This window comes from Mizuhopecten yessoensis, unplaced genomic scaffold (assembly GCF_002113885.1).
Source record: "Mizuhopecten yessoensis strain PY_sf001 unplaced genomic scaffold, ASM211388v2 scaffold4025, whole genome shotgun sequence".
Classification (NCBI taxonomy): domain Eukaryota; kingdom Metazoa; phylum Mollusca; class Bivalvia; order Pectinida; family Pectinidae; genus Mizuhopecten; species Mizuhopecten yessoensis.
In genome coordinates this window covers 690388-706531 of record NW_018405338.1, presented here as the reverse complement: position 1 = coordinate 706531, position 16144 = coordinate 690388, and the positions used below count along the sequence as shown (strand labels likewise).

At 34.9% G+C, this 16144-nt stretch overlaps 1 protein-coding gene across 2 annotated transcripts in view; it reads right to left on the bottom strand.

Annotated features, from left to right (window-relative positions):
• LOC110448376 (neuron navigator 3-like) overlaps positions 1-16144 on the bottom strand; it is a 479162-nt gene that overhangs the window by 216399 nt on the left and 246619 nt on the right. Inside the window, exons 1-2 of one of the 2 annotated variants that reach the window (XM_021494572.1) lie at positions 12408-12846; positions 1569-1686 (exon numbers count right to left, since the gene is read on the bottom strand). In XM_021494572.1, the coding sequence (XP_021350247.1) occupies positions 1569-1686; positions 12408-12497 (208 nt within the window). In that variant the 5' untranslated portion in view covers positions 12498-12846. Of the gene's footprint in view, positions 1-1568; positions 1687-12407; positions 12847-16144 lie in introns of those variants that run through there. The other variant, XM_021494571.1, reaches the window with a different exon arrangement.

Sequence of the window (16144 nt, the reverse complement as noted above, 5' to 3'; positions counted from 1 at the left end):
TACTGGATATATATCAGATGTATTCTTTTCTCTCATTTTTTCACTAATGTCAACAAATTCTTCCTAAATTTTCTGGTCAAGGTCCTTTTAAAAATAGCTAAAAAGCCCCGAGGACCAGACGAGAATGCTCAGTCTGTCAGAGTCTGAAACCAAGCCAGTCAGTCCTTGATCTACCTTCTCACTGCTGGGTCAAAGGATTTCAGAAAGCAATCAGGAGCGGCCAGTCTGGAGCTGTACCTTCTAACCTTCCAAACACACACAGCCAACAATTATACAACCCTCAATACTGGGGAACCAGACAGACATTTGTTTCAAAGGTCAGCAAGTTTTTCCTTCATAATAGTCTTGAATAATATATATAAATATTCTTACATGATCATTTTGGCTGAACAAGGTATCTTATTATTACCAGAAATATTAGACATCATTAATTTTTTCAATAAATTACGCTTGTCAGAGGGGGGGAAAAGGGATAATAATTGTATCTGTCGACGAGAGATACTAATTTTGACAGACAATTATTTGAAAGGTCAGCGAGTTTTTCCTTCATCATTATTGAATAATATATATAAATATAGTGTCATGATTATTTAAAACGTTTGGGCTGAACAAGGTATATTATTAATACCAGAAATATTGGATATCATCAACTTTTTTCAAAAATTAACTATATACTTGTCACAGGAAAAAAAAAAGAGAATGTCACAGGAAAAAAAAAAGAGAATCATCTTTATCTGTCCAGGAGCGATACCAATTTATCTTGGCTGGGGGGGCGATAATCTTTGAAAAATCTACTTTATCTCTAGACTAAAACAAATCAGAAGTAATCACTAAAAGTGTTATGCATAACTTTCTATTGACTTCAATGACAAATGACAAAAATATGGCATGGCGTGATGGCTTACAGGCAAACTAAACTAAGTTGAGCTGTTGGTTTGGGTAAGGTTTTTATGAAAGGTTTAATAATCTCCATGCTCTTATTTATTATCACAATTATAAATATCCCTGAGAGAAGCTGTTTTAAAGTGATTGACTTAACTCATCCACCCCGTAAATTTCATAATGAACTATTCCAGGCTTTGAATTGGAAGAGTTTAAATGTGTCTACAGGGATGAATGAGCTAATTAGTGTGAGCTATCTAACAAAATAGTTATTGTATTAAAGTAACTGTCTACTAGAGAGCTCGCTTAACATCAAGTAATGATAATGCAAACATTTGTTTTTGCCGATTGGATCCAGTGTCGGGAATAAATCATGTGATTTAAACTTTTCCTACTTGTCGAGTACACACAACCTTTCTACCCATTTTTATAGTTCCGAAAAGACAAAATACACCTGTCCTCTTTCCACCGATCAAGCTCCATTTGGTGATCCTGGGAGAAAATATTTTTATGTCTTGATTAAACTTGGGAGAAGACAAGAAATATACTGCTGAGTCTGCATTTATTGACCTTTTTACGAGACTCCGCCTTCTATATCAGAGTGAGACTGGCTTTCCAGTCGGTGTGGATTGATACAATAACCTTCCCACTGGAGACGAATACGAAATCTAAGAATATATACTCACTGACGGCCTCAATTACGTCGGCAAGAAGCACCCCGTCAGTGACATCTTGTTGGAGGTCGCTGATGAAACGTTTGTTACGAGCCTTCTCCAAATAATGGTTTGCCCAGTCTGTGTAGATCTGTGGATAAAAAGAGAAACGACAAATCGTTAGTTGTGAACACGACAATGCATATTGATTTTTGCTGAGTGTCTGTATATTACCTATGGTAAAAGACCCTATGTAATTTGGAGAAAATTCTGACTTTTTAGTATCTTGGCGCGTAATAAATACATTTCTCAGAAAGGTTAATAGTTGAAACTGTATTTGGAGACCACCCCTCGGGAAGGACATAAACTTGTTTTTCATTGCAGAAGGTCTCTTAATACAGGTTTCAGTTGATAGGAAAATCATTGCCATGGGGAGTTTTAAAAGTGGTTTCATAACAGAGGTGATCTCTATATCCAGGTAGTGTTTTAAAGAAGGTGGTCTCCTAACAGAGGTGGTCACTCAAGCACGTGTGTGACTTGTATTCAAAATGAAAAACATATTTGCCATCTAATATGTTCCTAATATATGTAACAAAGTCTGCAAAACAATTAAAGACACTTGTTATTTCTCAGATCTTTTTATAACCAATGATCCCCATAACCTTAGGTTAACACACCAAAAGTCTGACACCTATATATTTTTGCTTTCAGACATAACGTCGCCATGGTTACTTATTTCTGAGAAATTCTGCGACAAATCATAGTCTCCTTGCTGGATCCATTCTGTAATAACATTTATATACACATATAAATACACAGACCTCGGGAGTGTTATAAAACTTGTTCCAATTTAAACTACAAATGGAAAATTTTGAATGGCTAATCGGAGTTTGATTCTCTTGACAATTACAAGTTAACTTTTCCCCGACATTCTATTCCGTCAATAAAAGCACCGTTGGCAATATTGATAAAAGTTTGTAACAAGAACTCAACTTGGTAAAAATATCTTGGGGAAAATTTTAATGTATTTTTCTTAAACAATGCTGCTTTCATAATCAATAAAGTTTTCTGTTTGCATACTAAAAAACATCAGTTTGGGTGTTTGATGAAACTATATTAGGTGTAGTTTTGAAAGTTTTGTTAGCCTACACTCATATTACACAAAAAGTTATCATTTGTAATAATGTCACAAATATTCATAAAAACAATTATACTGTACAAATGTTGAAATTAAAATATATCCTAATAAAAAAATGATACAGCATATCAAATAAAAAAACAACATTTTAAATAAAAAACAACAACATTTTAATATCATTATAAAATTTGAGATTATATTTGTGAAGCTAACAATGCTTTTAAAACAGCAACGTGGATTTAATTAAACTAAGAAGTAATTTCAGCAGTGAATAAAGTACCTTAACATCAATAACCAAATTGAAAGGCAAAAAGAAATAAGAAAACCTAGTTGATTTAAAGGATACTGCAAGTACAATCAACCTCCAATTTATTTATTTTTTCTTTTGCAAACTTAGCATTAAACAGTTTGGTATCCATTTTTTACAAATGAAATTTATTTCCAGTGTTTTTTTGCAATCCTAGATACTTCATGATAATTCAATTTAACAAATTATAAAAAAAAGGTTTTAATTAAGATTATCGTACAGTTGAACCTGCTCAGCCCTCAGAAATCTTGAAATATATATATAATACTATACACACAAACTAAAGTGTCCAGACTGACAAGGTTCCACTGTATACACAAACCAAAGTGTCCAGATTAACAAGGTTCCAATGTACACACAAACCAAAGTGTCCAGACTGACAAGGTTCCACTGTATACACAAACCAAAGTGTCCAGACTAACAAGGTTCCACTGTACACACAAACCAAAGTATTTAGACTAACAAGGTTCCACTACACACAAACCAAAGTGTCCAGACTAACAAGGTTCCACTGTATACACAAACCAAAGTGTCCAGACTGTCAAGGTTCCACTGTACACTCAAACCAAAGTGTCCAGACTAACAATGTTCCACTGTACATACAAGTCTTACTAGAATCAGCTGTACCCAAAACCACTGTTTGATGACTAAACATCTCATTTCCAGTGAATTGGATTTGAAACAGAATTACAAATTGATCTTTCCTCCTTTAAATTGGATATCAAATTCAATGCTAAATTACATTAAAAGGAGAGGGAAAAGGTTTTTAAACATTTCACTTCCTGAAAGATTGATTCCTGGGCAGTTATATTGTAGGACAAAGCTCTACTTTGATGACGGTAAATTGATTTACTCTATCAAAGCTTCGGGCCAAATAAAGCGAAATTCTTATAATCATCAACAGAGTTATCTGTCCTTCTCAAAATATATATATTTATTTGCAATGTCAATGTTTACTGTTTAATTAATTCTAATTATATCTGTTAATCATTAGTGTGTCAATGCATGCATAAAAACCAGAATATATTTTGCTTTATTAGATCGGAACAGGCAAGAATAATAAAAGGTCAGTTATTGTTTTTCATTAAACATCATGAATAGTAATGACACAAACCTGTTGAAACAATTTAATATTAACCTTTATTTTACCCCGAATGTCAAGTGATTGGTCGATGGTGTATTAATTAATTGTACCACGACTATAGTTATTGGTTCATTGTTTGGCTCGACAATTATAATTTATTTAAGAGAATTTATATAGCCTTTTAGCCTGCTGTTCAACCCTATTGTTTAAACAACACTCCACAATGAAATGAAATGTTCGTCCATTAGTCAAATGCTGTATCTCTGTAAAAAATTGACAGTAAACATTTATGTCATCCTTAATCATATTTTTACATCAAACTCATACCAATACCTTTCAACTTTTTTTTTAAAGACTGACGACAGAAAATACATGTTTGGACTAAAAATGGCCGCTGTCATGCAAAACGAACGAAACGTTGTTTTAGGGACACTTTAAAACAATGTTTTTAACATTTTCCGTACATATGTCTTTATGGTAATGAAACTGGACGTATCCGGGTCCAAGCGGAATGATTTATCACAGTTCCGTCCCTATCCGTGTGGGGTTTGCTGATCAGGGGATGATAAGGGTCATGAATATTTCATTGACCATAAATCATGAATTTTCGTAAAAACAAGTCTACACCGAACAGGCAATCGGGATGAAGTTGTTTTATGTATGTTTATATTTTAAAATAAATAAATAATCTTTATTTAACGTGGTGCACATTGTTTACGATAAATCTAAGCTCTGTAGAGCTTTTATTACGAGGCCACTAAGGGAACAAATGTTGTTTTTTCGTGTTGGAGGGAAACCTACGAGGGAAAACCACCATGCCATCGGAGGGATAACAACTAACCCTATCAGACATCACTCTCTTTTTCCGCCACCACTGGGGATCAAACCAAAATTCTTGGGAGAGAGAGTGGTCTGAAGCTCACTCTTGATTGCACACAATCAAAATGACTGCGCGTTGGCGATCATGGCTATCGAAATATTGGTAATACTTTTAATAACTATAGATTAATATGTAAAGAAATAAAATGGTGAGGTTTTTGTTTCATTTTTAAGATAAATCCTTACACAAATTTTGTAAATGATCGAAAGTAAAGCAAAAGTCGATCTCCCACGATACATGATACTAAAATAAAACATCCCTGACCAATACAAGAATCCTTACATCTTAAAACTTTGAAATATACATCTTTAAATCAAATTTCTGACAAAATCCCTAGACTTCCGTTATGGCACTTTATAGTGTCAACTTTTTTTTGAACATAAATCAAATTTGGTTCTATATTTCTTCCAGACAATTTTGGACCAATTTGCTGCCATTCTTTCTGGTTGTAGGGCAGACTGCATCTTTCAAGACAAATTTTCCTTCTTTTTCAAAAGATTTCCCGTCAAACTTCAGACAATTTCGACACCCTGCCAGACCAATCACCTATCCTCTGGAATCAAAACAGGAAATGGTGGCCATCTTTAATTGTCAAACTCGTCCCCCGATTTTGGTAATTATTGGCACAGGGAATATAAAACTATTGAAACTGACAGAAATAATTCTGCCAAGCATTAATGTAAAAGATGCTGCCTTTTACTGTCCGTCATGAATATTTTGTTGATGCCGATTAATCATTTATGTATGTTCTCTTGATGCCAAAGTACTGTTCTAAAGCCGTGCCTGGGACCATCAGACATTATTACAGTTTATGGGCCTCCAAAGTGTTCCTATTGATTTCGACAGAATTACCATCTTGGACAGCGGGATAAGTTTTTCTTCCAACTTGTCCCTTCACGCCACAACAATTTGCAGGATTAATTATTCACATCCATTAACTCATTCAATGCTAGCCACTTCTAATGCAGACAAAAAATATATATAATGTTTCTCGCTCCGATAGCTCTAGTAAATACAAGCAACCAAATGTGTTGACTAGGAGCCATTTTCAGGGCTGTTAGCAAACACATTTATTATTTCTGCAGACAAAGTAAGAACCATAACTCTGTTTTAACTATAGCGTTTAACTAAAAAACCATATTCCCTAAACTATCCTTCGGAAAATCTGTCTGATAAATAGCGCTCTTCAGGAGAATCGTGTACTACACGAAAAAAGATATTGCTGACAATACACAATTTGACAGCTTTTTAGGTGAAAGGTCAAATTGGTATGTTCCTGTGCTTATTTGATTCATTTGATGTACAGTCGTGCACTCTGTACTACACTGGACACCCTAGCCCTCCTGTGACAACAGGGTTTGGCTCCTCCCACGATCACAGGATTTGGCCCCTCCCACGATTATTTGAATTGGAAGAGTTCAAGACCACAGGATTTGGCCCCTTCGACGACCATAGGATTTGGCCCCTCCTGTGATCACAGGACTTGGCCCCTCCAGTGACCACAGGATGTGGCCAATTTGCAGATTTTTCCATTGATTTACACCAATCCTGCTTTTTACCAGATAAAGAACAAATATTTTGAGTGAATATTCACAACTTTTCCAGGTAGAAATGTGTGGGTATTGATGTGGGAGTGGAATCTTTTGGCTCAACCAAAAGAAGCTATAAAAATATGAAGATTCTATACCTTTCTGTTCTTCAGAAGAAGTTGTTTGAAACGTTTTACATATATTCGACTCCTGTGACCTTGAAAGAAGGTCAATGAGTTGCATTCTCACAAACAGAAGCTTCTTGAATTTTTGTTCTTGTCTGAAAATTATTCATAAACACTCCTCTCTGTCATGATGGCATATGCACTCTGTAATACTTCGTACCTGCTTGTCCTTGCTTTTATTGAAGACAAATATTATTCTCAGTAAAGTGCTGTTTACTGGTCGTCTACAGGCCTATTGGGGCTCTTGTATTGCCTTGTAGCTTCTGTATAGAGCTTATATCAATGGTCCATCATATAACTGAAATTTCATAATGAACTATTCCAATATTTGAATTGGAAGAGTTCAAATGTGTCTTCAGGGGTGAACAAGTTAAACTAAAATGGCAGTCCTGTGTTCTTCAACCAGGCACACTTACATTCCATAGGGGTTTCAGCAACATTTTAACCCCCAAATCAATCCTTGATTTGTGTGCTGAGAAAGTTGTATATATATGTATATATCTACTTTATTTTAAAAGCAGTGCTACTATATATGAATCAATAACAGTATTCCGGATGATATTACCACCCTCTTCGTTCCTACACTCTGTTATTACCGGGGAAACATCAGTGACAATGTTGGTGAAGTACACAGGTTTTCACATAGGTACCAAAGCCTCCGTTTTGTACTCCGTAGAGAGATCAATTTTGAAGTTAAATTCCTTGCTCAGCTTTCTGATATCTGTCTGATACATGTGCTTGTCAGAGAATTAGTCTAATTGGTCCCAACTTCTCGATCTAAATCTGATTAGTCCGGCATGTTTCACCTGTGATTTGATCAGGCCTAATTCGGCCTATACACATTCCTGTCTAATTGACAAGCTTACAGAGTGAGCATATCATCCTTTCAGTCAATGATCCTCCATGCCAGAAAGTCAACATCGCAAGCCCAGGTATTGCAATAGGAATTCCTCGTTTTACTGTTACGCACCTCAATACTAGGTCAAACATCAAAGACTTCTTAAAGAACTCTGCTTGTCATCATTGAAATATTTCTGGATCTGTCTTATGGTAATCCAATGGCCTTCAATTCAGAACGCTGGGATTTGATTCTCGGAGAGGGAGTGGAATTTTCAGATTTCATCTCTTGTCCACAATGAACTCTTCAGTGTGGAAATGTTTTATTTTATTTCATTTTGTTTTATTTTATTTTTAATTCAATTTCAGAAATCACCAATATGAAACTTAAGCATCTCTGTCCCACTGCAAGCAAAAACACTGAAGATTGCCACTGTAGTTTTTTATACACAGATTTGGGCAAGGACATTTCCATTAACTCATCACCCCACCCCTGAAGACACATTTGAACTCTTCCAATTCAATAGTTGGAATAGTTCATAAGGAAATTTGAGGGGTGAATGAGTTAACCAGGTAGCTAAGTCAGTAATAGCAATAGTGGAACAATCTGGAGTCTAGAGCTCCTATTCCAGCCTAACTAGCTTCTGCCAATTTTTTTTCACATATTCTTCTTAGAAATGATTGATCAAAGCTAAAACCAGGCCAGAAAACATGTCCAATGCCTAGTTGCAGTTTTTGGGTGTAGTATGATGTGATCCTTAATTGTTGAAACATGTATCATCTATTTCAAGCAGCAATATCACAAAATGGAATCGAAAAGAAAAACCGCATTCATGTTTTAGTGTTTGCTACCAGAGCGTCCCTGCAACAGGCTGTAGTTAGGTCTTATCTGTCAATACACAAAAGATGCCCCTGTTTTAAATTAAACTTTGTTTGTTTTACAAGATTTATAAAATAAGTTCCATCAACTCATATTAATCACTCTTGTTGGCTCAGATGGTAGCTTAAGGGGATCCTAACGTAGAAAGAAACCTGATTGGTTAGAATCAATTACATCAATCAGATTTCCATAAATATAATAAAATTAAGTTACATTTTAAAGATTTTTTCCCCAATACATTCCAAACAGACTGATCCTGCATGCAGACAGAAGTATGCATGCATGGTTACAAAACCCTCCCATTCAAAGTGATACCAGAAAGTTCCGGTGCCGACGGCACCAGAGCTACACCGTTAAGTGGAAATGACACCAGGGGTTTGACAGACATACACAGATATACAGATATACAGTATACCACTGGTAAGCTTCTGACACCCAAATGATCTAACACACACGAAAATCAATACAAACCAGCCCTACTAATGTTATTATTCACCTCGACTTCTTACTATTTGACCTGGAAAATCTCTCGACCTTTCCCAGTTTGACCTATATCAGTGAAATTTTATATGACCTTTGACTTTTAGCACTTATAGTTTTAACCTAAAAGATTATCAATTATTGTTTAATTTCTAACCGATATGAAAATATTCATATTCGATTCATATTAATCATATCCCAAAATATATCTGCTTTAATTGGAGCTATAGGCAAAACTAAATCCAGTGAAAAGGAGAATGCAGGTCACAGTGACCTATATTTGTTGTACTCCCCAAAATGTATTGTTACATAAAGTTTTATCACCTCTAGACTTCTACATTTAAATCAATGGAGCTTAAGATGCTGTGAAATCTAACCCAATATGTCATACAGACGGACCAAAAGTTTAGGCAAAACACTTAATTCCCCCGCCACTAAGATGTGGGGGCATAAACATTGGTGTCAGTGCAACGTACATTATTTGCAGATCGCATGTACCTATACTCTCAAAAGTATGCAGAAACTAGAATTGCAAATGCCAGCAATAGCGGAAGTCACCCCTCCCCTGCAAAGTACACAGCCATTTTGTTTTTTCACAAAACGAATATTGCAGGTGTGTTCGTAGTGCCATACTATACCTATGCATACCAAATTTCATAAAAATTGGACGGTACTTCAGTGCAAGGTACATTATTTGCAGATCGCATGTACCCATACTCTCAAAAGTATGTAGAAATGAAATGCACAACTGTAAGACGTTAACAATAGCAGTGCTATGAGAGCTGTTAGAATCTCCTAATAGGTTCAATTTGTTTTATAATTCAGGTTTTAACTTATGGAGAATTGTTTTTCTTTATAATAATGGATATCAAACAAAACACAAATTTTAACCAATTATTTTACATAAAAAATCTTCAGCCTTTGATAATCACAGCTTAAATTCACTGTATGTGTAGGTTGCAGAACACCCCCACCGCCCACCCCCATAAAACAAAAACAATAATCTGTATTTAGTTTTTACCTCTGCAACCTTAAGTGTTTCCATCACTCAAAATATGCCATGCAAACTAATCCAGGCAATCTGTGTGATGTCATATTTCCACCTGGACAGAAACATCAATTACCGGTAGTAACTTACACCTGTATTTAACGATGCCAATCATTACAAACAGAATCAGATTACAGTAAATTTCATTCATCACTGATCATTAGCTAATGAAAGAACTAACCACATCATGGTGTACTATAAACTGTCCAACATTAATGAATAAACAACCAATCAAAAATCAGTGTCCCATTTACTGCTTTTTAAAATCATCACTATAACCATTCAAAACACAGTATGCATTCTCACTGGAGAATATCAGGAACAATTTTCATAAATAAAAATAAAATCTAATTCTTACCTCCAAGTTTAAATTAACTATGCACAAATGAATACAAAGCTCAAGAAATGTTGTTCATGGTCGTATGAACTCTACTTCTCGTTGGGTTCATCAGGACTAGTCTAACAAGTAATAACGTAATTGGGGTGTTTTAGATCAACAACATTGACAAGTAAACAGGTTCTAGCTAATTACATCAAACTTCAAATGTTTTTTGCCATAATGTTGACTATTACTATAATGTTAATTATTGCTGTAATAATTAGCTAATGGCACGTGATAAGTATCCCCATATTAAGATACGATATTACGTTATAATGTAATACACATGAACTACATACAATAGGTCATGTGGAACATTATTACGGACAAACGCATTACGGCAGATATGCTGAAGTTTTGATGGTAATCAATTTTCCATATTCTATGGACATTATGACAAATGTGCTTTAGATTTATTTGATAATGAATATAAATATAAACTTTATTTTACAACAATCATGAAACAAGTTATTTCAACTTATATTAATCACTCTTGTTGGCCCGGATGTTAGCGCGCGCACCCAGGGTATTAGTGTGGGAGGAAACCTGGGTACCCAGAGAAAACCAACGTGATCGGGCAGGTGACCCCAACCTTTTCACATCCGATCGGGGAACCCCAGCCACCTTGGTGAAAGGCAAGTGTGCTATCCACTGCACCAGCCGACCTGATGATATAGTTTAACTTGTTGGTGTCTTTTACTTTAATTTGACCTTTTACACACAGGTTCAGGTTGGCTAACAATCCTACTACTGTTACTGAACTTTATGACCCTGGTCAGTGACAGGTAATGTGATATCATATATACTGCCTGGATGAACAGATGAGTTATTACAGCATCTTTATCATAAATAACAGAAAATAAACAACAGGAAGCTGCATTTCCTGATTCAATGAGAAAGTAAATAAAAAACCAATCCACTGTTTGCCAAATTATTTTAATCAAAGGACACTTATCTTTAAAACGCAAATATATTTAAAATTATCAAAACGCTTTGACATTTACCATACACATAATTTAAATGTACAATTCACACAAAACTGTTTTCTCTAGTTGGATAAAATGAGATTTGAATATTTTGTCATGATAGCCATCATATGATATCAAATACGTTCAAACCAAACTATAGAACAGCAGCTGTTTAAATTCTTAAAACCTCAAATTTGGATGTTTTGGTGTTTTTTTTTGTCGTATTGGGAGTCTTTGTGTTAATTATGTCACCAAGACAACTGCCTTTTTGCGATGACTTCAGATCCACCCCATTTATCAGACGCCAACTCTTGTTTGTAATCTTGACGTGATTGACAGCTTCGTTACGCGATAATTGAACTTCGGTTCAATCTCGGCTAACATGGTCAGCAGTGAAAAAAAAGTTGAAACAAAACCCTAGGGAAAGCGGGCCATTGATTTTTTTCCGCCCTCCCCTTCATCATGGTCTTTTTTTGTCTCATCAAGCGGGAGAGTTCGACCTTACAGAGTCAAATTAAGAAATTGCTAGAACAAAGAACTGTAATCACTCTCTGATACTACGAGACGATTTCGTTACTGAAGGATCTATCAAATATGTCCTTTTCTAGAGGAGAAACACCACCTTCTCAATTCAGAAATTCTTGTTTCTGTGTGCACACAGCTTTAGAATTTATCTTTTTTTTGGTGAAAATATTTCAACGAGCCAAAATTAAGACCTGTTAATTATCTAGAACCCTTATCAATCAAACACGAAAAATCTCCAGAAATTCACACCAAGTGAGAAAAGAATGAAGATTGTCTTTTGAGAGCAAAAGAAAATATAGGGGTTGACATAAAAAAGGTACTCAATCAGCTGAATTAAATAAACTATTCATCGTCAATTAACCTTCCCATCAATTACAAAATTGAACTCGACAAGGCACAGTGAAATATTGGTAGATATTAATGATCGAGTATTCAATTCCATCGACATTTGTCATAAACATTATCTCATCAAATCTTAATATACATTGTTTTTCCTATATTCATTTACTTAACCATCCCTCTCTGAAACTGTACCCATTGTATCTTCATCATAATAATAACAATGATAAAATCTTTAACAAGAAACTTGCATCGGCGTTAAAAATAGAAAATGTTCTTTTTTTTCTTCTTACCTTTATTTTGAACTGGTCGTTAAATGTGTTTTGTATGTCAACAAACTCCGTCGGAGATTCAACCATGCCGTTACTGTTTGAATTACCCATTGTTTTGTATACACAAACGTTTTTCACACCATCAGAGTCTCACATCAATGTAAGAAAAAAATATCGGAATAATAGCACAGCAAAATAATTCTACACAACACATTTCCATAAGGAACTGTAGCAATTAATTCCTTGTAGCAGAACTCAGGGCTGATTCACCGGAATGGCTACACTGTCAGCCTGTTAGCTCCACACAGCACCCGAGCTAGCTAAACCTATTGCATTATAATCCGGCAGCACCTTAGCTATTTACTTATAATTCCCAACTTATGTTTTTCTGCCATTTTCATATTAACATTGTCACATGACTACATTTAAACTCCGGGAACACATGTGATTCCAGTTGTCATGTGACCAAACTCTCCGTCACTTTTCTGGGTTTCCAATTCTTCGACACCTTCTATTCTCTTCAGCATTCTCTGTTATACTGGAAACAATTTTTTTTCTGTCATCTGCTAACGACTCTGAAACACCAAATTTCCTAAAAATCTAGCAAGGTCTCTCTGACACAGACATCTCAGTGAAAAAAACGTGTCGTCTGCTTCTCGCGCAACATCCCATCAAGTAATGACTATGTCCGAATTGTCCCAGAATTTCCAACAACTGTTCCGCAACAAAATGTCACCTTGCACTTAAGGGACTTGTCCGTAATTATACTAAGCAGGCGAGAGTATTTCTTTGTTAAATTACAAGAGCATATAGAATTGTGTTAATGATAGCGATAAGAACGTACTACCAGATTGGCATCCCCCAACCAATCAATACTCTGGGAGTCCCGAGGCAAACGGCCCTGTCATAATGTCCGTTCATATTTACATGGGGTGACCTGGTCCCGGAGTTATCCGCGTCACATACACAAATATTTAATGCATTAATAATCCAAAACTATTGATCCACCGATTCTAATCAGTAATGGGTAAACTCGGTTTCTTCCTTGTATCAAGATACAATCGCAGAATGTAAATGTCAACTTGCTGTTTCAGTAATTTCCAAACTGTTAACTAGTACAGCTATATGTGAGATGTATTCGGGCCGTTTCCATCTTATTATTTACTTAGCTCGTTTATTGACTCACTTGTAGTGTAGCAAACCCTATCATCTACTTTGTATGCATATGAATGGATCGAATATTAAATCCATCACTTCGTTTGTCTATTTATATATACATTTATTCATCACTTCCTTCCAGAAACATATCGGGCAAACATATTCACAAAGAAGATCTATAATATTCTATTCGTCTCCAACTCAAGAGGAGGCTATTTTTCTTGTTAGTGTTTTGACATGCTTAATTGATTGAGTCAGTTGAAGTTTGTAGCACACGCTACAGTGTGCGGTTTTATCAACTTAAATCTCTGCCACAGATGTCCACAACAAATGTTTATCTTCAATTATAAATGAAGTGCAATGTTTGTTGAATGTCAAACATAATGGGCTTTTAACTCGTCAATATCATCAAGATAGGCAAACAGGGGAGACAACTCTTACCAAAAATTGTGACTTTTTCTACACAGGTCGTTGATCTTGACTTGTTTCATACTTAACTCATTCACCCCTGAAATGTCATAATGAACTATTTCATCCATTGAATTGGAAGAGTTCAAATGTGCCTTCGGGGGTGAATGAGTTAAAATCCAATATCTGTATATCATTAAGGAATATTTCAATCAAGATGAAGTTGTATTTATAGGAGACAATTTTTTTCTTTACCACAATATATGTCATGTTTTTTAAATTTAAGTACCATCCAAATTTTTGGCATGAAATGAAAATAAACACCATACACAGTAGTTGCAATTTTTGTTCAACACAAAACATCCATCAAAGGAGAAGTAATATTTCAAAATCAAACAATTTTAAGATTGCCATTTATAAACTCAGAAAACTAAATTTCAATCAAACTTAATGCTATTAGATACAAAGATTTCCATTTTTATAAATCTTTTAATTCATCATTTTTTTTCTTTATTTTTTTTTGTGTTTTAAAATTTATAAAAAGGTTCATTAATTTCAATTATACAATATTCATATTTTTCTTCAATGTTTTTTATCTGAAATTATTTGAATGAATACAAAAAAAAAACAAAAAACAACACAATAGTGGTTTCTTCTCATTTTCCCCACATTTTTTTTATGTGCAATGAACACCATTGGGATGCTTTCATGCAAACATAATTAAATTATATCATGACAAAAAACTAGGAAATCAATTTCCGCCATTATTTGTCTGTGATAATACATTGATGAATATTACATGACAGTATTTTATCTGAGTTCTGCGACAATTCTACTTCACACCCTGAAGTTATTAACATCGATACCCAATATCTCGTAAAACTGTTCACATCAGAGGGCGTGGCGTGTACATGACAATGGAAACGTTATCAGTGTTACGATCACAGAGAGAGAAAAAATAATGATCACAGACAAAAAAGCGATCCCAGTCAAAACATAGCTTGTGACAGAGGAAAATATGGCATAGAAAGAATTGATGATGTCGGGCGGCCTTTAATGACATTCGACATGGCTGGTTTATGGGAGTATGAACAACGTTGTTGTGATAACAGACAGGAAAGATAGCTAGGCTAATCAAACTACCATTAAACTCTATCCAGACAAGTACTGAGGCCTGTGGTACAGAGGCTGAGACATTCCATGCATCACGACTGGAAGGGGGGAGGGGCAGCATTGTGCAAACTTTGTTTTTGAAAACAGTTATCAAAACCAAATTAATTTCATCCACAATGTAAATGAAGGAATCTCCATTAATAATTCAGTATCAAATTGTGAATTTATTTCATTCAGCATTGAAAAAATATTATAAAATGGCAAATGTTAAATAATTCATATTTTACGATTGACTTTTATAATGATAACCTTTGTGAGAAGGAAAAAAAAAATTAAAAAAAATCCATGGAACAAAGCCCAAGTTTTCTCGAAACAAAATCACCATTTTTATTAAAAATTACTGTTTTTTATTCAATCTTCATTCTGGTGACTTTAAAAGTAGAAATTGCAATTACTGCAAGTCTTGTCTAATTCAACCACCCAAAATAATCAAACATACTGTCACATACAACAGCAGCTGCAATCTGATTTTTATAAAGTCACTGTATATCTGACATTTTTCCAAATTCAATCATTTTGCTGGATTCCACATTTTGATAATCAAGACAACTTCACTATAGTTATGTAATATGCATTCCACAGTACGACGGTTTTGACAGGTTCAATGTAGTTATGAAGTTATGGATTCCACATTTTGACAGTTAAGACAGGTTCACTGTAGTTATGTAATTATGGATTCCACAGTAAGATGGTTTAGACAGGTTCACTGCAGTTATGTAATTATGGATTTCACAGTATGATGGTTTAGACAGGTTTACTGTAGTTATGAAATTATGGACTCCACATTATGACAATTCAGGCAGGTTCACATAGTTATGAAATTATGGATTCCACATTATGACGGTTTAGACAGGTTCACTGTAGTTATATAATTATGGATTCCACAGTACTACGGTTTAGACAGGTTCACTGTAGTTATGAAATTATGGATTCCACAGTATGACAGTTTAGACAGGTTCACGTCGTTATGAAATTATGGACTCCACATGTTGACAATTCAGACAGGTTCACTGTAGTTA